This window comes from Erpetoichthys calabaricus, chromosome 8, assembly GCF_900747795.2.
Source record: "Erpetoichthys calabaricus chromosome 8, fErpCal1.3, whole genome shotgun sequence".
Taxonomy (NCBI): Eukaryota; Metazoa; Chordata; class Cladistia; order Polypteriformes; family Polypteridae; genus Erpetoichthys; species Erpetoichthys calabaricus.
Window position 1 is genome coordinate 193,666,315 of NC_041401.2, and position 24,611 is coordinate 193,690,925.

General features: G+C 42.7%; 1 protein-coding gene across 1 annotated transcript in view; it reads left to right on the forward strand.

Moving 5' to 3' along the window:
* klf7b (Kruppel-like factor 7b) overlaps positions 1-24,611 on the forward strand; it is an 88,343-nt gene that overhangs the window by 55,225 nt on the left and 8,507 nt on the right. The window contains exons 2-3 of the mRNA XM_028808032.2: positions 12,603-13,260; positions 19,783-19,906. Coding sequence (XP_028663865.2) covers positions 12,603-13,260; positions 19,783-19,906 — 782 coding nt within the window. The remainder of the gene's footprint in view (positions 1-12,602; positions 13,261-19,782; positions 19,907-24,611) is intronic.

Genomic DNA, 24,611 nt, shown 5'->3' on the forward strand with positions numbered 1-24,611 from the left:
GCGCCGCTGCGTCTCCCAGATTTGCCAGCACATGGCAATTAGCCAAGCAAAACAGAATTAAATTGGCTGAAAATTAAAGGGCGAATCTGCCTTGTCTGTGTAAGCAGCTGTTTCCATTTTTCTCTCTTAGTCTATATGCTCTATTCATTTATTTTTATAACCCGTTTTTATTAGCCTGGTCGGGTAGCTGTCAGGAGATTATGGTTTTTTAGTGCTAATTGCTCGGTAGTCAGAGAAACGAGGCATGGAGGAGGAAAAGACCAATCCCCCCGGAGCATCCGAGAGCGGATTGAATGGAGTCGGGGCGGGGGAGGGGCAAGAGTTTGCCAAAGGAGAGAAAGAAATGCCAGACTTCTGGAGACCCTCCAAACACCCCCTAGCCCCCCCCAACAACACCCCTCAGCTGGCATTCGAGTGTGGCACAGATGTACTGATGGCAGAAATTGACTGGTAATTACACAGACGAGCATCTCAGCATGAAGGGCTACGCCAAGCGCTCCCTGATCTCGGGGTCTTTATGAAAATTTAATGTGCACTCGACTGCTTCATTCACCATGTCGAACACATGAAAGAAAGGGGAACACGTGAGCAAAGTTGTCAATAAATGGCACAGCTCAGGGCCTCGCTGGGTGATGGAGGCCGAGTGTAAAGTGCGTTTTTAAGGGGCACCCAAGGCCACGACTTTCAAAGGGGTAGGCAGAACCATTTTAAAGCAAACGCGTATTTACAATTCAATTAACATTAATAGAAACCCGCACGGCCTACTCGCATTTAACAAGTAGTAGTTGTTATCAATACAACATAAAAACACAGTCACATTTCTTTTGTCTGTTTGATTAGTTAATGTATAATACCTTAAGAAAATGAAAGAAAAAAAGATCTGAAAGGCACTATATAATAGATAGATAGATAGATAGATAGATAGATAGATAGATAGATAGATAGATAGATAGATAGATAGATATTAAATTTAGTATAGTAGGCAGGATAGATGGATTGATATAAAAGGCACCATTTTATAGATAGAAATAAAAGGCACTATACAGTATAATGGATAAACAGATACATAGATAAATATAAAGGCACTATATGATAGATAGATAGATAGATAGATAGATAGATAGATAGATAGATAGATAGATAGATAGATAGATAGATAGATATTAAATTTAGTATAGTAGACAGGATAGATAGATAGATAGATAGATAGATAGATAGATAGATAGATAGATAGATAGATAGATAGATAGATAGATAGATAGATAGATAGATATTAAATTTAGTATAGTAGGCAGGATAGATAGATAGATATTAAATGTAGTATAGTAGGCAGGATAGATAGATAGATAGATAGATAGATAGATAGATAGATAGATAGATAGATAGATAGATAGATAGATAGATAGATAGATAGATATTAAATTTAGTATAGTAGGCAGGATAGATGGATTGATATCAAAGGCACCATTTTATAGATAGAAATGAAAGGCGCTGTATAATTCAGAGCATGTGGCTTTATTGTCATACCATCCATACACCATATTCTGTGGTACAAAATAACTTTTTCCAGGACCTCAGAGAAACAAACGCATAAACCTAGGAAAAGACAAGTAAAGAACTGAACTATAATAGATAATAGATAAATAACTGGTAATGAATAGGTAGTAATAAACTGAAAGAGTAATAATTAATAACAACAGCTAATACAATAAACAACAGTAGTGGCAGGTGTAACAATTGTACTACAGTACATGTAAATCAAGTACTAGCAGCAGGTCTGAGGGTAGGGGGCACCACTGAGTTCAGGGTCTGTACCACCAAGGGGTAGAAGTTGTTGCAGAACCTTCCAGAACTTGTTTGGATGCGCCAGACCTTCTGCCAGATGGAAGTGGGACAAAGAGACACTGGGAAGGTTAGCGTGGTCCTTCATAATGCTGTGGGCTTTGTGTATGCTGCACATAATAAAAACGCCTTTTATGGAAGACAGAGAGGTCACAATTAAAGGCACTATATTGTAAGTAGACATGAAAGGTAATGATTGACATGTAGATAGCAGATGATGATACAATCAACAGACAGTCTGACACAAATGTGACAACACCTCAGATTTTTCTTGGCTGTCACTGATAATTCAGACCCTGCTATTCTGTAACAACAAGGGTGTTAAGTAACATGGCCCCTGTGCTGGACTGGCATCCCATCCACAGTTGGCTCCTGCCTTGTGCCCACTGCCTCTGAGATAGTCTGCAGCCGTTCGTGAAGCTGAACCAGATTAAACAGATTTGAGGTGGTGCGTCAGGTTCGGTTTTTCTTAGTTGTCACTGCTGCTGAAGCTGTGACCGAGCTTCACTGAAGCAGCTCTGATTATTTTGCTGCACCCAGGCTTTCCTCTGCCATCTTTTGATGAATTTCTCTAACCCTGAGGTGATCAGAGCGGCATGCTAATACAGCGCCTCGGATTACAAGTCTACAATACATTTACTTAAGGAAAATAAACAGGAGCTATTTATGACCCACATTCTGTAATCCCATATCCTTGAAATCTGCCCAAGGGAGCCCCTGGCCTAAGATAAGGGCACGCAACAGCTGCCAGCTTCATCACAGACCCCAAACCCTGTGACTGAATACCAGCAGATCAAAGCGCCATCTCCTCGAGCATCAACTGACACCAGCAGCAGTTTTATGGCCTGCTTGTTAATTAGTGAAGCTGCACAGAAAAGACTTGAAACTTGGGGCAAAATGGTGTATAGCGCCTTGCAGCAATATAGACAACAACACACACACACACTCATACAGTGGTGTGCTGCATATATATATGTAATATATATATATACTATATGTACAGTATATTCTATTTCTAGTATTTTTCCAGGCACTTCACAATGTCACAGCCTGTTGTCTTTATCTGAGTTATGCTAGGAAATGACATGACCTACTATGGCGAGTTCTGGTCTCTCTGTGCTATAACGCGCCTTGTCGTGCCGTTTGCTCTTTACAATGCGATGCAGAATGGCGCTTATCTATTGGCTTGAACCCTCAGCCACTTTCATCTTGACTGTGAGGAAAAATAACAAATAAATAAATAAATAAAAGAGACGGACAGAGCAGGGGGCTGACCGGTGTGACCACCAGCTAGCCATATGGAGTTATCTTTTTATGCTATTTATATCATTGATCTGTCATATAGTGCCTTTCCTATCTATACCTTAAATATCTACTTTTAGAATATAACATGCCTGTCTGTTGATGCAATCATTTAATGACTTAAATTTATTTGTTATATAGTGCCTTTCCTACCTATCTATTGTTACATTATATGTATATTTCGGGGTGGAGTGGTGGCTCTGAGGCTAAGGATCTGTGCTGGTATCCAGAAGGTTGCCGGTTCATATCAAAGAGATCCTACTCTGCTGGGCCCTTGAGCAAGACCCTTAACCTGTAATTGCTCCAGGGGTGCTGTACAATGGCTCTGACCCCAAGGGGTATGCAAAAATGAACAAATTCCTAATACGAGAAATTGTATAAGGCGAAATAAAGAACCAAATATGTTATTGTGCCCTTTATATCTGTTTATTCTTTTATAGTACCTTTCACATGAATCTGTTATATAGTGCCTTTCACATTTATGTAATATATAATGCCTTTTGCGTCTGTGTTCATTACACACTATATAGTTCCTTTTACATCATGTATCCATCAGCTTATCTAATATAAAGTGCCTTTTGCATCCTTGTATGTATTATATACCGCACTTCACAAATATCTATGTAGAATATCATGGCTTTTACATCTTTCACATCTGTCCATCTAATATATAGTGCATTTCCAATCTTTGTATTTATCATCTGTCTTTCACATCTTTCTATCCAGTTATTGTGCCTTTCATATTAATTTAACTGTTCAATCTCATATAGTGTCTTTTATAACAACCTAAGTATTCTGTTAGGGTGCACTTCATATTAATGTTACTGTACATCCTGCCTTTCACAGTTAGCTATGTGGTATATAGCGCCTTTTACATCTTTGTGTCTATGATATACAGCCTTTCCCATCTATCCAGTCTCTTATAGTGTCATTTCTGTAGTTATTCAGTTGTAGTGCTGCTGCCTTACACCCTGTGCCTGCTGGGATATGCTTGAGCCCCCCCACCACCCCCCGGGGCATTGGTTCAGGATTAAGAGGGCTTAGAAAATAGTATGGTATGGTTATATAGTGCCTTTGCATCTATTATCTTATACTACATTTCACCTCTAGCTATCGATTCTTTCGCATTTATGTACTAATTTCTTCTTTTATTGGGCATTGTATCCATCCATCCATCCATTGTCTAACCCGCTGAATCCGAACACAAGGTCACGGGGGTCTGCTGGAGCCAATCCCAGCCAACACAGGGCACAAGGCAGGAAACAATCCTGGGCAGGGTGCCAACCCACCGCAGAGGGCATTGTATATCCATCACATATATGGTGCCCTTCAGATTTGTGCTATATAAGTAAATGTTGTTAGTCTTTTACAGTGCCTTTCTTATTTATGTATTCGTTTATTCTTTTATAGTGCCCTTCACATTTGTGTATCAGCTTATTCAATTTACATCTATCTATTCTGGTGCAACATTCTCAAACACCCGTAATCCAGTCCAGTTTGGTGGCTTTAGCGTTAGGGTTTGGGGACAGATCCCGTATCAGCAACATTGCACACAAGGGAGACAGCAGCCCTGGTGAGGTCCACCAGAGAACAAAGCCCCTTATCTCCCATGAAAACCGCAAAGGGACACAAGCATTGTGAGAACGTGTCAATTCCCCTCAAATCTGAACCTTGCCGTGCCGTTATCCCATGATTCTATATTGCGCATTCCACATGTCGCGGTCTCCTTCCTCTTTTATATCTAGAATATGGCGCCAATCAATTGTAGCGACATGTCAAGCCGTTTCCTTGTCCCACGCGTGTACGTCCCTCCTCTCGGCCACCCCGTTTCGGTTCTCCATGTTGCTCACAGGTTACACTCGGCCTGCTTGGGTTCAAGAGCGGAGAGCCGGTGTTCTAACGAAACATCCTACCAATCGAAATGATCTACTCACTGATACTACGCATGCGCAGACCAAAATTACGCAACTTTTCTACCTAGTGTTGAAGTTTGAGGTGTTACTGTATTTCAGTAATATGTATGCTTTTCTTATCCTTACTACATTAATGCATTTATTACAGTTTACTGCATAGGTATTTACTGTCAACATTTTATAAGTTGTATATTTTGCATGTGTGACTTTTAATCTTGTACAGCCCATTGTATCCATGCACGAGTAATGACCGTCTTGTGAAATCTTTGCATCAGGCTGTGTCTCTTTCGGGCATTAAATCATGCATATAGAATACATTGAGAAATGTTAACATTTCCATAAATAAACTACGGTAGGATACTTCGACAAAGTAGGACAAATCGTCAGAACACCGGCTAAGTGGGCGCACGAGGGCAAACAGCACATCAAATGCCTGCCGTGATGCCGCTAATGAGCCTTCCGGCGCTCTTCATTTCCCTTTTTATCTCCCTTGTAAAGGGGTGGTGAAACTTAAACGGGGCGCCTTTGATGGCCGATTTATTCCGTTTTTCCCCTCGTTGGCCTTGTCGTTTTCCATTAGAAGTTCTCTCTCGCACTGCGATTCGGTGGCCTGACAGCTCGTGTCTGAGCGCGCACTCCGGCACTCCGCCTCGGATCAAGCAAATCCCACTTTTCACGGGGGCCGGGGTTTAAGGAGCGGCGGCGCATTAGCGGCAAAACAAAATAATCAGCCTGTCATTTGAATGGCTAATTGCTCATCAGCACATGGCGTCTGTAAAAAGAGACGTGAATGCTGAAGCTCGAGGCGAAGTTTCAAATGGCGTCTGATAAAAGAAAAAAGCGCTTTAATTAAAACCTCTTTGTAGAAAAATTAATTTGGATCATGCAAAAATGATTTCATTACGCTGGGGGTTTAGGTAATGGGGGTAATTCTTGGTTTGCCATCAGTGATGAAAATGAGATTGGCTAAAGGCAACGAGAGAAAGTGAAGCCGGGCGACCGGATCTGCTGAAGTCGGCAGGCGGGATTGCAGGCATCTTTTCTTTTTTTAGGTTTGTTTTGGTGGATTTTGCAACAACATATTGATGGCAGGTATCTCTTATAGCGTCTTTCATGGGAACCGTTTTACACAATCCTTCAAGAATTAATGTTTTCTACATCATCATTTGATGCACACGCGGGTATTCTTCCATCTTCCAAATCCGTTTATCCAGGGCGGGGTTGCGGGGCAGCTGGAGCCAATAACAACAGTCATAGCGCGCAGGGCAGGAACAGCCATTGGACAGTCTGCCAGTCCATCACAGGGTGAACACGAGAACACACACACACTCTCTCTCTCTCTTTTGTTTTTAAACTATGGGGCTCTGCCCCCTGCTCGCTTCGCATTATTTTCACTTTTGCTTTAAAACTTTATTAAAAACAATATTTGAAATTAATTTTTTCGCATTGAATTTTGATTCCGTGTTTTGGAATTGCATCGTGATAACGCCACTTATAACTGCCTGTGAGTGAATATCGTTTCTTTCTCTCTAATAAATAAAACGACTTTTACGAATATTTGTCCCTGCTCTTTCTTCTTCGCTTAGTCGTTGCCGCGTCATCTTGAACGCATAAAATTATTGTCCTGATAAAATGTATAAGAGCTGAGAGCGCAGGAAGTGTGTCTGCCAAAAGCATTCACACCACTGAGCTTAGATGACCGTTTGAGACCTGAGTGATCGCTCCTCGATCGCGGGGGTTGCGTTCCAGAACCACCCGCAAAAGGTGAAAATCCCCGAAGTAAAAACCATATGTTTATATGGTTATTTTTTATATATTTTAAGCCCTTATAAACTCTCCCACACTCTTATAAACATTTCCCACAAGGTTATACAGCATAAACCCTTTATATTCTCTTAGATATTATGTAAGATTCGTTGAAATTATGTATGTAAACACGCTGTATATATTATGATTATTCCTTTAATATTACTGTAGTATCATATTTCTAAAATACAAACACTGCAGTCATGCACCATTTGCATTCTGGTAATGTTTACATTCTCAGCTGATTTCGGCTGGTAACACCGCCAATTGTTGCCAGTTGTAAAATGGTACAGTTCATTTGGAACATAATTTATTACTGGTATTATTATTATTATTAAGAAAAATTTAGTTAATTGATTAGGTAATATAAAAATGGGTACTCAGCAACAGTGACACGACAACTTGTCTGATAACGATGAGATAAATGTTACTGCACAACAAAGGAGAGCGTTACAGCTCTTCTAAAGCAGCCTCTTCAGGCTTCCTTCAACATATCCAATACTTTTACCTTTTTGGCAATCGTTAGCATCTTCCGTTGGCGTTTGGGCACGGCCCCTGAAGCAGGAGCAGGAGCAGATCGTTTTGGAGACATAACGAAGATAAACACAAAAGAGCACAAAAGTTAACTCTTTACACAGCAAAACACGCTGATGCTGAATGAGCGAGACGAGATGCTGGCTAACGCAAAGTGGAATCGAATGCTGCTCTCCGTCGCTGAGCCAATCAGCACCCAGGAACTTAACTGCATGCTCTGATTGGGTAGCTTCACAGCCATCTGCCAATAGTGTCCCTTGTATGAAATCAACTGGGCAAACCAACTGAGGAAGCATGTACCAGAAATAAAAAGACCCATTGTCCGCAGAAATCCGCGAACCAGCAAAAAATCCACGATATATATTTAGATATGCTTATATATAAAATCAGTGATATATATTTAGATATGCTTATATATAAAATCAGTGATATATATTTAGATATGCTTATATATAAAATCAGCGATATATATTTAGATATGCTTATATACAAAATCCGCGATATATATTTAGATATGCTTATATACGAAATCCGCGATATATATTTAGATATGCTTATATATAAAATCAGTGATATATATTTAGATATGCTTATATATAAAATCAGCGATATATATTTAGATATGCTTATATACAAAATCTGCGATATATATTTAGATATGCTTATATACGAAATCCGCGATATATATTTAGATATGCTTATATACAAAATCCGCGATATATATTTAGATATGCTTATATATAAAATCTGCGATATGATATGCTTATATATAAAATCTGTGATATACATTTAGATATGCTTATATATAAAATCCGCGATATATATTTAGATATGCTTATATATAAAATCCGCGATATATATTTAGATATGCTTATATACAAAATCCGCGATATATATTTAGATATGCTTATATATAAAATCTGCGATATGATATGCTTATATATAAAATCTGTGATATACATTTAGATATGCTTATATATAAAATCCGCGATATATATTTAGATATGCTTATATATAAAATCTGCGATATGTTATGCTTATATATAAAATCTGTGATATACATTTAGATATGCTTATATATAAAATCCGCGATATATATTTAGATATGCTTATATATAAAATCCGCGATATATATTTAGATATGCTTATATATAAAATCAGCGATATATATTTAGATATGCTATATACAGTATAAAATCTGCGATAGAGTGAAGCCACGAAAGTCGAAGCGCGATATAGCGAGGGATTACTGTATTTGTAAGTATGACGTGACTTAAAAGAATCTCATGTTAAAATTCTACGTCTCACGGGACTTTATTCCGCGCCAACGTTTTTAGAATCTTTTAATTCTCACTGGCAACACAAATTAGACGATCTACAAGTCTCCTACTTAAATCCAAACAATATATTCGGTCTCTTTTCGCTGTTCTGTTATTTCAGTGAGTAATAATTTCCGTTTTTTGCACTAATGCGATCTTTACTATCATTTTTTTGAGTCTTTCGAATTTTAGTACTCTCATTATCTCTAACCTGCTCAGCATGTGTACCACGCCAACGTTTTTGAATTCTTTACGACCTTCTACTTTGTCATCTACTCTTTGTCTTTTATTTCCGGCCCCGGGCGTTGGTTAAATCTCTTGTTAGAAAGTCTCCTCTCGCGGGAAGTGAAAGTATCTCTCTGAGAAGATCACGTCGTGTCTCCTTCCAAGATTTTTTTTTATAATACAGAGATATTCTCCATTTGCACACACACAGTGGATTGAGAAAGTCTTAAGCCCCCCTTTCACTTTCTTCACACTTTATCCTGTTGCAGATTTAATTTTAAATGCATTGACTTGCCATTTGTGTCCACCAATCAATTCTCAATATCCCATAATGACAAAGTGAGAACGTGTCTTCTGGAAGGTTTGTAAATTTATTCAAAATCAAAAACTGAAATCTTTCCTGCCTAGAAGTAGTCAGACCCTTCATTCAGTACTGCGTGGCTGAGATTCTAAAAGCATTGCATCTCTGGATTTGGGCCGTTGATCCATTTCTTTCTGGCAGATCCTCTCAAGTTGCGTTATGGTGTAAGGTGCCACCCTCGGCTCTCTCCTCACATGTTCTGTGGGGTTTGAGTCTGGGCTTTGGCTGGACTGTTCAAGACCACCCATACTACATTCACATTACCAGACTGAAGCGACTCAAATCTGATATCTGGTGTTTTCAAATCAGATTTCATGCCCTTATGGATGTGGCCCACTGTACATATTTTGTAATCCTGCTTAGCTTTATTCTCTAAGAGGGTATTCATGCCAATTTAGCTCCTCAAAGCCTAGAAAGCGATTTTGCTTTGCCAGAGTTATAAAATCCAATCAAGCTGCCCTTCTCACTTTGAGCCATTCAAACTCTAAATCTGCTGAAATTGGACTTGCTGTTGGCCATTGTGCAGAATGGCGTCACCCCGCGAAGCAGCGGAAATGTAAAAGAAAGTCTGCATTGGCTAAAAAGCATAAGCAGTTTTATTATTATTGTTAGAATCCAAGGGTGGCATGGTGGTGCATTGGTAGCGCTGCTGCCTCGCAGTAAGGAGGCCTGGGTTCGCTTCCTGGGTCCTCCCTGTGTGGAGTTTGCATGTTCTCCCCGTGTCCAAAGACATGCAGGTTAGGTGCATTGTCCCTAGTGTGTGAGTGTGTGTGCCCTGTGGTGGGCTGGCGCCCTACCTGGGATTTGTTCCTGCCTTGCGCCCTGTGCTGGCAGACCCCCGTGACCCTGTAGTTAGGATATAGCGGATTGGAAAATGACTGACGGACTGTTAGAATCCATTCATCCATTCATTCTCAAACCTGCCTGTCCAGTTCAGGGTCAGCGCTGGGCACAAATTTGCAGAAACAGCCCAGGGTCCTTGTGCCCTGGGCATCAACAGTAGTTTCTGGCCTTTGGTGACCCAGGGCTGGGTTAAGCAGATGACAGAATGATATGCAAGTGGGTGCCTCACTGCTCCTGTGATTTGGGTTCGACTTTTGATAGACTGTTAAGCCTGATGAGATGAACTCCCACTCTCGGCAATACTTTAATGGAATAAGAGGGTAAAGAAAATGGAAGAACGGGTGACACGTTGTGGAAGTTCAGTTGTTGAAGAGCTGACTGGAGACAGAAAGACTAAAGGAGTGCCTTTGTAAATCGGCGGGTTGGGGGCTTTCCAGGGTTCGTCACCTCTGACTTATCTGAACTGATGGACTGTTCCCAAATTAACCCTTTTGGCCCTGACATCCTATTACTAGTACATACAGTGCATCCGGAAAGTATTCCCAGCACATCACTTTTTCCACATTTTGTTATCTTACAGCCTTATTCCAAAATGGATTAAATTCATTTTTTTCCTCAGAATTCTACACACAACACCCCATAATGACAACATGAAAAAAGTTTACTTGAGGTTTTTGCAAATTTATTTAAAAAAAAAAAAATTGAGAAATCCCATGTACATAAGTATTAACAGCCTTTGCCGTGAATCTCCAAATTGAGCTCAGGTGCATCCTGTGTCCCCTGATCATCCTTGAGATGTTTCTGCAGCTTCATTGGAGTCCACTTGTGGTAAATTCAGTTGACTGGACCTGATTTGGAAAGGCACACACCTGTCTATAGAAGGTCCCACAGTTGACAGTTTATGTCAGAGCACAAACCAAGCATGAAGTCAAAGGAATTGTCTGGAGACCTCTGAGACAGGATTGTCTTGAGGCACAAATCTGGGGAAGGTTACAGAAAAATTTCTGCTGCTTTGAAGGTCCCAATTAGCACTATGGCCTCCATCATCCATAAGTGGAAGAAGTTCAAAACCACCAGGACTCTTCCTAGAGCTGGCCGGCCATCTAAACTGAGCGATCGAGGGGAGAAGGGCCTTAGTCAGGGAGGTGACCAAGAACCCGATGGTCACTCTGTCAGAGTTCCAGAGGTCCTCTGTGGAGAGAGGAGAACCTTCCAGAAGGACAACCATCTCTGCAGCAATCCACCAATCAGGCCTGTATGGTAGAGTGGCCAGACAGAAGCCACCCCTTAGTAAAAGGCACATGGCAGCCCACCTGGAGTTTGCCAAAGGGCACCTGAAGGACTCTCAGACCATGAGAAAGAAAATTCTCTGGTCTGATGAGACAAAGATTGAACTCTTTGGTGTGAATGCCAGGCGTCACGTTTGGAGGAAACCAGGCACCGCTCATCACCAGGCCAATACCATCCCTACAGAGAAGCAAGGTGGTGGCAGCATCATGCTGTGGGGAACTGGGAGACTAGTCAGGATAAACGGAAAGATGACTGCAGCAATGTACAGAGACATCCTGGATGAAAACCTGCTCCAGAGCGCTCTTGACCTCAGACTGGGGCGACAGTTCATCTTTCAGCAGGACAACGACCCTAAGCACACAGCCAAGATATCAAAGGAGTGGCTTCAGGACAACTCTGTGAATGTCCTTGAGTGGCCCAGCCAGAGCCCAGACTTGAATCCGATTGAACATCTCTGGAGAGATCTTAAAATGGCTGTGCACCGATGCTTCCCATCCAACCTGATGGAGCTTGAGAGGTGCTGCAAAGAGGAATGGGCCAAACTGGCCAAGGATAGGTGTGCCAAGCTTGTGGCATCATATTCAAAAAGACTTGAGGCTGGAATTGCTGCCAAAGGTGCATCGACAAAGTATTGAGCAAAGGCTGTGAATACTTATGGACATGGGATTTCTCAGTTTTTTTATTTGTAATAAATTTGCAAAAACCTCAAGTAAACTTTTTTCACGTTGTCATTATGGGGTGTTGTGTGTAGAATTCTGAGGAAAAAAATGAATTTAATCCATTTTGGAATAAGGCTGTAACGTAACAAAATGTGGAAAAAGTGATGCGCTGGGAATACTTTCCGGATGCACTGTAAGTATGCAGCCATTGTAACCCGGTGTGCTACTATTAGTGCAGACTGGAGAGTCTGGCATACAGTCCGTGAAACACGGAAGTGAAAATGGACGCTTCCGGACCGTGTGCACCACTTTCTATTTTATTTCCTCAAGAACATTGAAGTATTTGGTAGCTGTTGTATAATAATAGTGATCATTTTTCTATTTTTTTCATTTTTGAGCTTCCTAGACACCCCAAAGGTAGAATATCTGACAAAATAATTTTTCCCATAAAAACAGAAATTCCAGGGCTGAAAGGGTTAATCACCAGCATTCTTCTTTTGTTTTGCAGACATGTCTGGAGTTGGAGCGCTACCTACAAACGGAACCCAAAAGGTTTGCCGACCCGTTCGATGAAGATCTGGATTGCCTCCTGATGCCATCTTTCATTAAAGGTGAAATCGATGACCACAAGGACCCTCTGTTGCCCAGTCTGGACGGCAGCCTCCTGGAAAGGCCGAGCCCCAGAGAACTGCTCATCTCCCAGGACAAGCTCCTGTCAGACGCCCCTCTGGGCATCCAGACTGCAGATTCGACCACCACCACCACCACCACCACCAAAGAGGCCTACACCACCATGAGTGTGGGCGTAGGGGTGAACCCGGCCCAGCTGAGCGCTGTCACTTCACTGACGCCACCCTCTTCGCCCGAACTGGGCAGGCACCTTATCAAACCGTCACAGACTTTCACTGCCACCGCCGATGGAACGGTCACCCTCAAGCTGGTGGCTAAAAAAGTGGGGCTGAGCTCGGCCAAAGTGGTCACCGCCACTCCCTCGCCATCTCCAACAAAGGGGACACACAGCGACGGGGAGCAGGGGAGTCTTAGCGGCGCGGCGGCAGAGACGACAGCCGAAAACAAGAAGCGGGTCCACCGTTGCCAGTTCAACGGCTGTCGAAAGGTTTACACAAAGAGCTCCCATCTGAAAGCACACCAGAGGACGCATACAGGTAGGAGCACCCAGGAAAGTGGGGCGCTAGAAAGGCAGGTCTGTCGAGGAAGACCTTTGTCATCGGTCAAAAAAAAAAAAAATTACATGCATGTGGCTGCCATGTGTTGCTGAGTGTGCAGAATCTCAGGGGGCCACCACTCATCCTCAAGGCTAATGGACTTGGGCTGGACACTCAGATAATAACGTAATGGTGAAATGTAATTATGGGACACCTTTGTGAGGGGCTTTGGGGGGGGGTAGACTGTTGCTAGGAGACCACTTCAGCACCAGGCACAGCTGAGATAATTGGCCCGATTACTCGCCGTTCAGGGTACCAGCCTCGCTGCTGCTGCTGCTCACTCTCATTTTCTCGCTCCGTCTCTTCCCATCTCTCTCTCTCTCTCTCTCTCTGGTTTCTCGCTCTGCCTCTCCATCTCTGTCCATTTCAGTTGCCAGGCGACTGCACCACACTTGATGGTTTCAAGCAGTAATTGGCTCGTCCTCTGGCTTTTTCCGGGTTGCCCGCTCCGCTGCTGTCTGTTTCTTTTCCTCGGTTGCTAGGCGACCGCCTCAGACTCTTTGGCTGTGAGCTCTAATTGGCTAGATTGCTGGTTGCCGTGGGTGCAGGTCCCAGCCTGCTGAGCTGCTGTTCAACCTCTGGGGAGATGTCGCCAATTAATGGAAACTGAGTGCGAATTCTACCAAGTGTCTCACACCTGCGTCCCTGACAGCCTTCAGATGATTCCAGTCGGGCCTTGGCAAAATACAAATAAAGAAAAGGACGTCTGTGAGCTCCGACTTGAGTAGACGGGGGCAAATTGTTAGTGTTGTGTGACCTAGCGAGGGCTAAAGTGTCAATCGTGTCCACAGTCGGTCACTGGGTGAAATGGTCACAGGCTCGAAAACATCATGGGATGGGTGGCACAACCTGAGTGGTAATATTCATAGCCTATTGGTTATGTATGTGGTATTGGGTACGTCTGGATCACTTTGTGTTCACTGTTTAAAAATGGCAATTTCTGGGATGAGTGCTTTTATTAGATTTTAAATGGCTTTTATAAGGCACAATTACAATATATCAGTGTGTTTACATGCACTTTAATAACCTGACTGTTCACAGAAACCTGGTTTGTAAAATGCCATGTCAGCCCTCATTCTGGTTTGAGAAACTGGGGTACTGATAGATAGATAGATAGATAGATAGATAGATAGATAGATAGATAGATAGATAGATAGATAGATAGATAGATAGATAGATAGATAGATAGATAGATAGATAAGGCACTATACGATAGATAGATAGATATGAAAGGCACTATATGATAGATAGATAGATAGATAGATAGATAGATAGATAGATAGATAGATAGATAGATAGATAGATAGATAGATAGATAGATAGATAGATAGGGCACTATATAATAGATAGATAGATAGATATGAAAGGCACTATATAACAGATAGATAGATAGATAGATATGAAAGGCACTATATTATAGATAGATATACAGACATGAAAGCACCATATGATTGTTAAAGTTAGAAGTGCACTATGATGGATAGATGGATATGAAAGGCACTATATGGCAGATAGATGTGAAAGGCACTATATGATAGATAGGTAGATAGAGTGAGAAGTGCTGTATGATAGATAGATAGATAAATATGAAAGGCACTATATGATAGACAAATAGACATAAAAGACACGGTATGATAGATAGATAGATAGATAGATAGATAGATAGATAGATAGATAGATAGATAGATAGATAGATAGATAGATAGATAGATAGATAGATAGATAGATAGATAGATAGATAGATGTGAAAGGCACTATATGATAGATAGTCAGACACACACACACAGTTTGGTCTAAACACACACCAGAATGACCAAAAAGAAGGAAAACCTTCTGACTTGGCAGTCCCAGTTCCTGTCCCAGTCCCAGTGAGGCGCTATACAGGCCCTATAAAGGTCCTCCAGTTACATTTCTTGACACACTTCTGCTGAGTGATTCGTTGGCTGAAAGTCCTCAGTGTTGGTGTGTCACAGAGAGGATTTGCTGCTTTGTTCATAGTGACACTCAGTCAGTTTTCTCGTCATTCTCTGGTCCACCGCTACCTCCAGCAGGTCCAGAGGGCATACCATTACTAAGTCTGCCCTTTTAATGAGCGTGTTGATTCGGTGGGCCTCTCTTGAAGTGGTGTGACATGCCCAGCACACTATACTGGCCAACATGGAGTTATAGAAGATGTGAAGGATGTCCCTTCCCACATTAAAGGAATGTAGTCACCTAAAGATAAAGAGTCTGCTCTGCCCTTTCGTACGTAGTTCCTCTGTGTTCCAAGACCAGTCCAACCTGCCATTGATGTGGACCCCCAAGTACCCCCCAAGGACCCCCAAGACAGATCAAGAGACAGAGGACACCATAAGGGGTGTAAAGCCACCTCGTAAATTTACAGAGCTTGGAGTTGGAAGACGATTTGGAATCGACATCTCAGCTGACTGGAGGAAGAAAGAAAGAAACAGGAAGTGATTTGGGAGTGTCTGAGGTAATTATGGATGGGAAATTGGGCAAGCCAGCCCACCTGTTAGGCAAGGTCCAGAACTCTTTAAGGTGGGCACCTTGTGTTCTCTCTCTCTTTGTTTATGCCATCCTAGTATTTATTTGGCAGGTTTGTATATGTCTTGATCTATGAGTATAATGGCTTATATCATAGCGCCCCCTATTAGGCGACATCAGTGTATATTGTAATGTATGTTTCTTTAACAAACACCAGTCTCGGCTTTCTCCAGACAATGCCAACCAGATTCTGCTCACCGGCTTGAGCCTCTCAGATTACATGTAATATTCTTAGGGTTTCAATAGTGCAGCAGTCTAACGGCTCCGATGGATGACAGGATAATGCTAAGCCTCTAAATACGATTACTTACTTAACCCAGTGCTGCAAGCGCTGATGTAACATTTCATGGCTTGGCACTGCGTGCTTTCTTTGAATATGATGAAACATGCCAGTTGGGTGGCCGATGAGGTGCATTTCTGTTTCTTGCCACTAGGGGCATTTGAAGGCCCCATTAGCTAATTAATGGCCTGACTTGCTCATTACGCTTAGTCAGAGTGTGTGGCAGTGGCTTGGCGCCAGCCTGACTCGGTAATTATTACCAAGGGACCACGACCTTACATTTCCTGGAGGAGAATGAAAATGAAGATGGCGCTTTATTGTTTTATTGTCATTTGGCCATCTTACATATGCTGCCTAGAGATACGGCCGGCCATAGTCTGTATCAAGTTTATTTCATTCAACAGCAGTACCAGGTCAGTATGACCCGCATGAATAAAGTCAGAATAACGTAAGTCTTCCTCACTTGGGGTCTTCATTAGAAATGTAACAATTTACTTTGTAAGGTAGAAGTGTATAATAAATGGGAATAGTTCATGTTATATATTTGAAATATTAAAATGTATGCTAAACTCTTAAGATTCTTCATGGTAACAGAAATGTGTCATTGGTCACCCCTCTGATTGAGGTCCATAGAGGTCTAGGAATGGGTTAAAAATCGAAAATAACCTCATATTCAAAATCAGTGACCCTGAAATAGTCTAAAATGATACCCCACATGCTTATGTTTGAAATGTGTCATTTTTCAGTTTCTGGGATTGGCTCTTAGGGGGGCATAGAACCACCAGTAAAGAGTCAAGTTTCAAAAATACAATGAGGTTTGTGATCGGCAACCTCAAAATAGCGTAAAGCTCCACATGCTCTTGCTATTGGTCCCCATTTTTTCAAAGTTTTGTTTAATGGAGTCACTTTGACTCCTTCAGGGGGTGCACCCCGGGGGTCAGCTGTATGGGGTCTGCACAAATTCAGGTCCTTCTGGTAGGTTTTGCTAAAGACATCTATCACTTTATTCTTTATCATAAGTGTGTCATTTCCTACACAAAATATGGTCCATGAATGGCCGAAAAGTTTTTTTGGGTATAGAGGGTCAAAAGGGTGGAGAGGGGGGCACCCAAACTTGACGTCTTGAATAACTAGCGGTACGTCATTTGTGACGGTTTTCTCGTATGGGTGACTCAGGAGAACCATGGTGGTTTCAAAGTGTTCATACAGTAAACATGGACTGGCTTTTAAAGTGAAATCTTTGCTAGACTGGCAGCACACCAGTTAGAGATGCCACTCTACGGCCTCAAGGACCTGCGGTTCAACTGCTTGCTTGGCCGTCATCTCTGCCAAGTTTGCATGTCGCTTTGTCTGGGATTCACCCATAGTGCATGTCAAGTCATCTGGCATCCCTAAACTGGTCAAATATGAATGAGTGGGCATGCCCTGTAATGAACTGGCATCCCATTTACATAGGACTGTAGCCCTCCACAACCCCACTTTGCATATAGTACCGTTAGAGTGGGCTCCTGCTCCCCATAACCTGTAATGGACCCACGTTAAGAGATGGATGAGTCATTTGTAAATGGTGCCCCTTTCAGGACTGGCTTGAGATGTAGCCAAGGTGAGCTCAGGCCTCTTAGCAGGCTTATGGCGGTTGATGTTGTGGGGGGGTTTGGGATTCAGAAATATGGAAAGATGAATGAATGTAAAGACATTTTGAAGAAAATAAAGTGCCAGTTGTAAGTAGGCCTTAATGACCAAAGGGGATGCTGCCATGATTTTCATCTTTCTGGGATCAATGGTCCACTCCCGACTGAGGCAGGAGATGCGTTATATGGCGGCTTACCCCGTGGGCACACTTGAGGCTTACAGACATTATCGGTTAACTGCCCGCTCATTAGCGTTGTTTTACTTTCAGTTCCATCCTCAGAATCACCTGAATGGTCACAGAGTCATGAAGTCCCCATACAAACTACTAATGCCCTCTGGTGGCCCCTGGAAGCCGCTGCAGCCCTCCCGTTATTGAATTGAATAGGCTTATGGGGTCTTTACAGTTTTGATTATACAGACTCTCGTTGACTTTATGGACAAGTTGGGTCCATGCATTCTGGTCCCCAGCAGCTTCCTTCAGCTGTTTCGTGCACAAATCAGTGTCACGGTGGACAATTTTGAGCCATGGAGTTCTTTGCCGTTCTTCCTCTTCTCCTGGTCCCATTGAACATTCTCAGCGTCAGTGACTTTTCTAGTGTGTCGGCTCTCATGACATTTTTTGTTTTTTTTTTTTTTGTGAGTTTTAGTTTCGTTTTCTTCGTGTTACGTGTCACATGACCCTGAACGGTTCACGGCCACAGCCAAGCTATTTAAATGATTGGTACGATTGGTCAGGTTCCTTGGGTCAGACAGGAGGGCGACTGCCTTCTGAGGTTTTGTGTTCCCCCCAGTGCACCAGGTGGCGGTGTCCCTCTAGTATGCCCCCCCCTCTGTTTGGACACCTGCAGGGCTGCATGGGAGTTGTAGTCTTGCTTGGCAGCCCAGGTGGGGTTCTCGGGCACCACTAGAGGGAGCTGGTGGGAGCAGCGGAGAGCTTTCAGCAGACCCAGAAGTGCTTCCCTGTGGCAGTAATGTCGTAGTGGACGTACTCCAGGGTTCGTGTTGAAAAGCAGCGAGTTTTGCTCGGAGGAGAGTGGAGGTGGAAAAGAAAAGGAGCAGAAAGGAAAGAAACGACATTGTGATAAAACCTGTTGAATTTATTTTGTTGGCATTGAAACGTTTCTTTGAACCGGTGACTGCATGCTTTGGTTGAGTCTGTGTGTTTGGGGTGCAAGTGCTCCCCCTACAGGTCGCCATGTCTTATAGTGTCTTTCAACCCTATCTGTCTATTAATTATGGGATGCGACCGTATCCATTTAGAAGTGAGAAGAGATGAAGAGAAAGAAGCAGACCAAATCAATAAACTCTAAATATTAACCTGTTTGAAAATGTATTTTTATGTTAGTTTTAAAAATGAGACAACAAACAGAATCATTGACGTGTTACATTAGATAGATAGATAGATAGATAGATAGATAGATAGATAGATAGATAGATAGATAGATAGATAGATAGATAGATGAAAGGCACTATATAATGACAGATAGATAGATAGATAGATAGATAGATAGATAGATAGATAGATAGATAGATAGATAGATAGATAGATAGATGAAAGGCACTATATAATGACAGATAGATAGATAGATAGATAGATAGATAGATAGATAGATAGATAGATAGATAGATAGATAGATAGATAGATAGATAGATAGATAGATAGATAGATAGATACTTTATTAATCCCAAAGGGAAATTCACATACTCCAGCAGCAGCATACTGATACAAAAAATAATATTGAATTAAAGAGTAATAAAAATGCAGGAAAAAACAGACAATAACTTTACTGTATATAATGTTAATAAACATTATGTTAAATTGTTCATGCCATGTTTTTCAATATCCCCGATTTTACTGTGTATGTTTTGTCAGTTGCAGTGCGATTGTGTATTTCTCTGGCGTTGCTTTTTGGTTCCAAATGTTGAATTATAATGAAAACAAAGCGTTGACACTGTGACGTGTCCCAAGCTGGGCCTTTGTGACGTGTCCCCTTGTCCTCCCTCAGGTGAGAAGCCTTACAAATGCTCATGGGAAGGCTGCGACTGGCGCTTTGCACGGAGCGACGAGTTGACGCGGCACTACCGGAAACACACCGGAGCGAAGCCTTTCAAATGTAACCACTGCGACAGGTAGGTTTGCCGGCTCAGGGGCCTTCCATCTTCCTGTATTGCGTGTTTTTAACTCATGTACTCCCCAGATGTGTGTGTGTGTGTGTGTGCCCTGTGGTGGGCTGGTGCCCTGCCCGGGGTTTGCTTCCTGCCTTGCGCCCTATGTTGGCTGGGATTGGCTCCAGCAGTCCCCTGTGACCCTGTAGTTAGGATATAGCAGGTTGGATAATGGATGGATGGACTCCCAGATGATATGCAAGTGAAGACATTTAGGACGTGATGAGCAAGCTCTTCAGTAAAGGACATTGAACCACCTGACTTTGTCGGCCATCCTTCAGACTTTATGCTGACATTACAACATTAGAGCCCTCGAGATGAGAACAGGCCACCCAGCCCAACAAAGCTCGCCAGTCCTGTCCTCTTAATTCTTAATAGTTTTGAAGGACCCTAAAGTCGTCGTGTCCATCACACGACATGTTCACTAACTCTACGTGTCTCTGAAAACGTCTGATTGTATCAGACAGGAAGAGAATGCAAATTCCATAGTCTGGAGAAACAGAGACCCTTCCTTTCTTGTTCACATAAAAGACATCTGCAAAATCCGCTGATTGTGAACAAAAAAAAAGAATTCTCTTGTCATTTGAATTTCCTTCTGTGATCAGTTTTTATTAAATTTGTGAAGTTGTGCAGCTTTGAGCCTTAAGCCCCTCCTTATGTGATGTTAGACAGTAACTTCAAAGCTCATTGGCTGTAGGTAGGACACACCCCTTGAACACAGCAACATTAAGTCGATTGAGTAGGTCTGGCCAATCACGACCAATGTTCCCTCTAAGGAGTAGCATATAGTGAGCAAAAAACATTGTTTATGAGCGACATTTTGTTTAAGCCAAAAATTTATGAGCACCAACTCCGACGGTCGGAGTGAGCGATCATGTGATAAGTACGAGCGACGCCGTCGGAATGAGCGATCGTGCGGGAAGTATGAGCGACGCTCTGAATTCGTGTGAGCGATCGCTCACGCACTCAGCTTAGAGGGAACATTGATCACGACATGCAGATTCGCACTTTACTCCACCCCTGCACTTAACTGGATGCCGCTGGGCTTCCCACCATCAGTTTGAACCTCTTGCAGTGTTCGGGATGTTTTATGCTCTCATTCTTTTCTTTAGGTGTTGAATATTTTGATGTACTTTGATTTTGTATATTTCTTATTTAGACAGCATGGTGGCACAGTGGTAGCACTGCTGCCTCGCACATCCCGGGTCCTCCCTGTGTGGAGTCTGCATGGTCTCCCCGTGTCTGCGTGGCTTTCCTCCCACAGTCCAAAGACATGCTGGTTAGGTGGACTGGCCCGAGTGTGCCTGAGTTTGGTGCATGCTGGGATTGACTCCAGCCTCCCTGTGACCCTGGATGGATGGATGAAATTTTGGAAGTTCTTTTATTATTCTACGAAAAGCCGAGGGAGGACGTGCAATATCGTTATTTTTTAAAATTTTTTTAGAGATAACGGACTAATTTTATCGAGATCTCGATAAACCAAAAGATCTTGTTTTCTTGAAATGATGAAATAATTGTATCTAACGTTTAATGTTTAGCCTTATTGAAGCCACGTCGTGTTTGAAAGGGCAGAAGAGCAGAACTGCATTGATCAGCGCGTCACATTTTAGTTCAATCGAGGGCTGACGCAGCCTGAAATATCTTTATACCTTAGTTTAGAAAATAATAACGTTAGTGTCCGTCATGCGTGGGTTTCCTCCGGGCGCTCCGGTTTCCTCCCACAGTCCAAAGATATGCAGGTTAGGTGGATTGGTGATTCTAAATTGGCTCCAGTGTGTGCTTGGTGTGTGGGTGTGTGTGTGTGTGTCCTGCAGTGGGTTGGCACCCTGCCCGGAATTGGTTCCTGCCTTGTGCCCTGTGTTGGCTGGGATTGGCTCCAGCAGACCCCTGTGACCCTGTGTTCGGATTCAGTGGGTTGGAAAATGGATGGATGGATAGTGTCAGTCATTTAAGAAGGCGGTTAGCGAGGCCTCAGCTGTGTAGGCGTCACAGTCTAAGCGAGTCTGATGCCAGGAGCAAAGGTTACGTTTCGTTTTCTTGAGATGGCGATAAAAATTATTCCGTTATCTCGAGAAAACAAAGTTCATTTTATCAAGATCTTGATAAAATTAGTCTGTTATCTCGAGGAGACAATTTAAAATAATAACGATATTGCACGTCCTCTCTCGGCTTCCGTAATTTTACTTTTTCTTCATCCGTTGAGCCTCTCAGCTCAGTTCTACAGGGAGCCTCAGCCGATCCCAACGTCCTCAGGAGCGACGTGCCTGGGTGGGACGCCCTTCTGTTACTGGGTATTTATTTTATCTGTTAATTTTAATTACTTTTCCTTTCCAATTTCCCCTTTTTAATTGTTTGTTTTTTCATCGTTTTTTGTTTTTTATTGGGTTTTTAGGGCCTTATTTTTTAATGCATTTTTAAATAATCTGTCCCTGTTTTGTTTTTTCTTTCCTGTTTTCCTACTTTTTTTCTGTTAGCTTGGTGTGTGGGTGTGTTTGTGTGTGTCCTGCGGTGGGTTGGCACCCTGCCCAGGATTGGTTCCTGCCTTGTGCCCTGTGTTGGCTGGCATTGGCTCCAGCAGACCCCCGTGACCCTGTATTCGGATTCAGCAGGTTGGAACATGGATGGATGGATTTTCAGTTTATGTGGTTATTTATTTCTCAGTTTTATTGTCTTTGAGCTCCTGCTTTCAGTTTTTTATTCTCAGTTTCATTTTTCCCCACTAGCCTGATGGCCTTTGTCGTGTTCTCTCAGTTCTCTTTTTTTCCCCCCCATGTTCTAAACACTTTTCCAGTTTTTCCCTTTTTATTGTTTGTCTTTCATTTCTTCAGCTTTTTGTGTGTGTGTGTGTGTGTGTGTGTGTGTGTGTGTGTGTGCATTTAGTGGGTTTTTAGAGAGAAAGAGGAAAAACTTCAATAACCCCAAAGGTAATTGCAGGGTTACAGCAAAAGGCACAAATATCCACGTGACATGAATTCTACTAATTGTACGTCTGCTGAGAAGGTGCAGACAGACCTGTAATAAGAACGATGTATAAGAAGACTAACAAAGAGAGGAGAGAGGGGTTAGGAGCCCACGCTGACACTGCGCATCGCCGCACCCACCACTTGACAAACCACCTCAGGACCCCAGATTAGGACCCCAGTGCAGCCCTGGGACGGGTGACACCTCTGTGCCCCACCACAGTAGTTCAGATGGCATGACATAGGGTGGGTGAGGTTCAAAGAATTTCCCCTTGGGATTAATAAAATATCTATCTATCTATCTATCTATCTATCTATCTATCTATCTATCTATCTATCTATCTATCTATCTATCTATCTATCTATCTATCTATCTATCTATTATTGGGGCTGGAGTGCCAATTCTGCCACCAGTTATCAAAGTGTGAGTGTTTACTAAGTGTAAAGTGTGGGACACAGACAGGTAGACATCGTTTAAGAACCACAACACGTTTATTTACACAATATTTACAAATGAAACACACACACAACCCAATGCCGCAGCACCAATCACCCCAATGTCCAGGCCTTCACAGTAATGCCTCTTCTCTCTTTTCAGGTCCACCTCCACTCCTCTCCTACGAGCTCCGTCCTCTTCCACCCGACTCCAGCCCTCGAATGGAGGGAGGCGGCCCCTTTTATAATCACCCGGATGTGCTCCAGGTGCCTCCCGTTTAGCTTCCGCCGACACTCCCCAGTGTGGTGTAAGTACCAGCTGCGCACCTGGAAGCACTCCGGGTGTCCCTGGTCTTCTTCCCCCCAGCACTTCCGGGTGTGGTAGAAGTGCTGAGGTCCAGGGCTCCTCAGGCATTGGGGCACCCCCTGGCGGTGACCACGGGCCCCTATAGGGGTTGAGCTTCTAAGCTCAGTTCCTGTGGTCCCCAAAGCCACCAGGGCGGTCGCCCCCTTGTGGTCTGGAGGAGGCGTAATCCCTCCTCTGGTCCTTCTGGGCATCCCAGCTGGGTGCCACCCTTGGCCCCTTGCCACAAGTGGTTAGAACTGCACATACCGTACGTACTCATAAGTATCTATTTATTTTTTTCTATTTTCTTAATTTTTTTGTTAGGTGTTTTTATCAATTTTATTGTTTGGTTTCTTTCTATTTAACATTTTTATTTTGTTAAAATGCTCTGTTTATTTGTTCCTTTTTTTTTCCTCAGTTGTAATATCTTTTTTTTTTTTTAATTAGATTTTCTTTCTCCTTTTTGTTTTTCTCAGTTCTTTCTTTTCGTTTCTTTCTCCCGCTTTCTAAAATTTCCAGGAGCCCAAAGCTGTGTGCCCCCACCGAGCCGTTGAGCCTCCGCTGCTCTTCACTCCTTCAGTCTCTTTGACGTTTCTTTTCCACCTTTTTTTACTTTTCTCAGTTTTCATTTCTGCCTCTGATAAAAATTTCATTCCTAAATGGTAAATAACGCGGGCGACTGGCCGATCATTGAAAGAGCAGACCCGTCAGCTGCACCGACAAAGAAAGAAGAAATGGCAAAAAAAAATTAAAAATGGGAGAGAAAAGAAAAAATCAAAAAAGATACGTGTAGAATCAATAGAGCTGACCTACATTGGGATGACGTTTGTCAAAGTCAAGCAAGGAGAAGAAAACCGAGGAAGGAGGGAGGCCCCCACAGGCCGGGCACAGCAGCTCTCTGGCGCCATTGAACCTGACGGGCACGAGA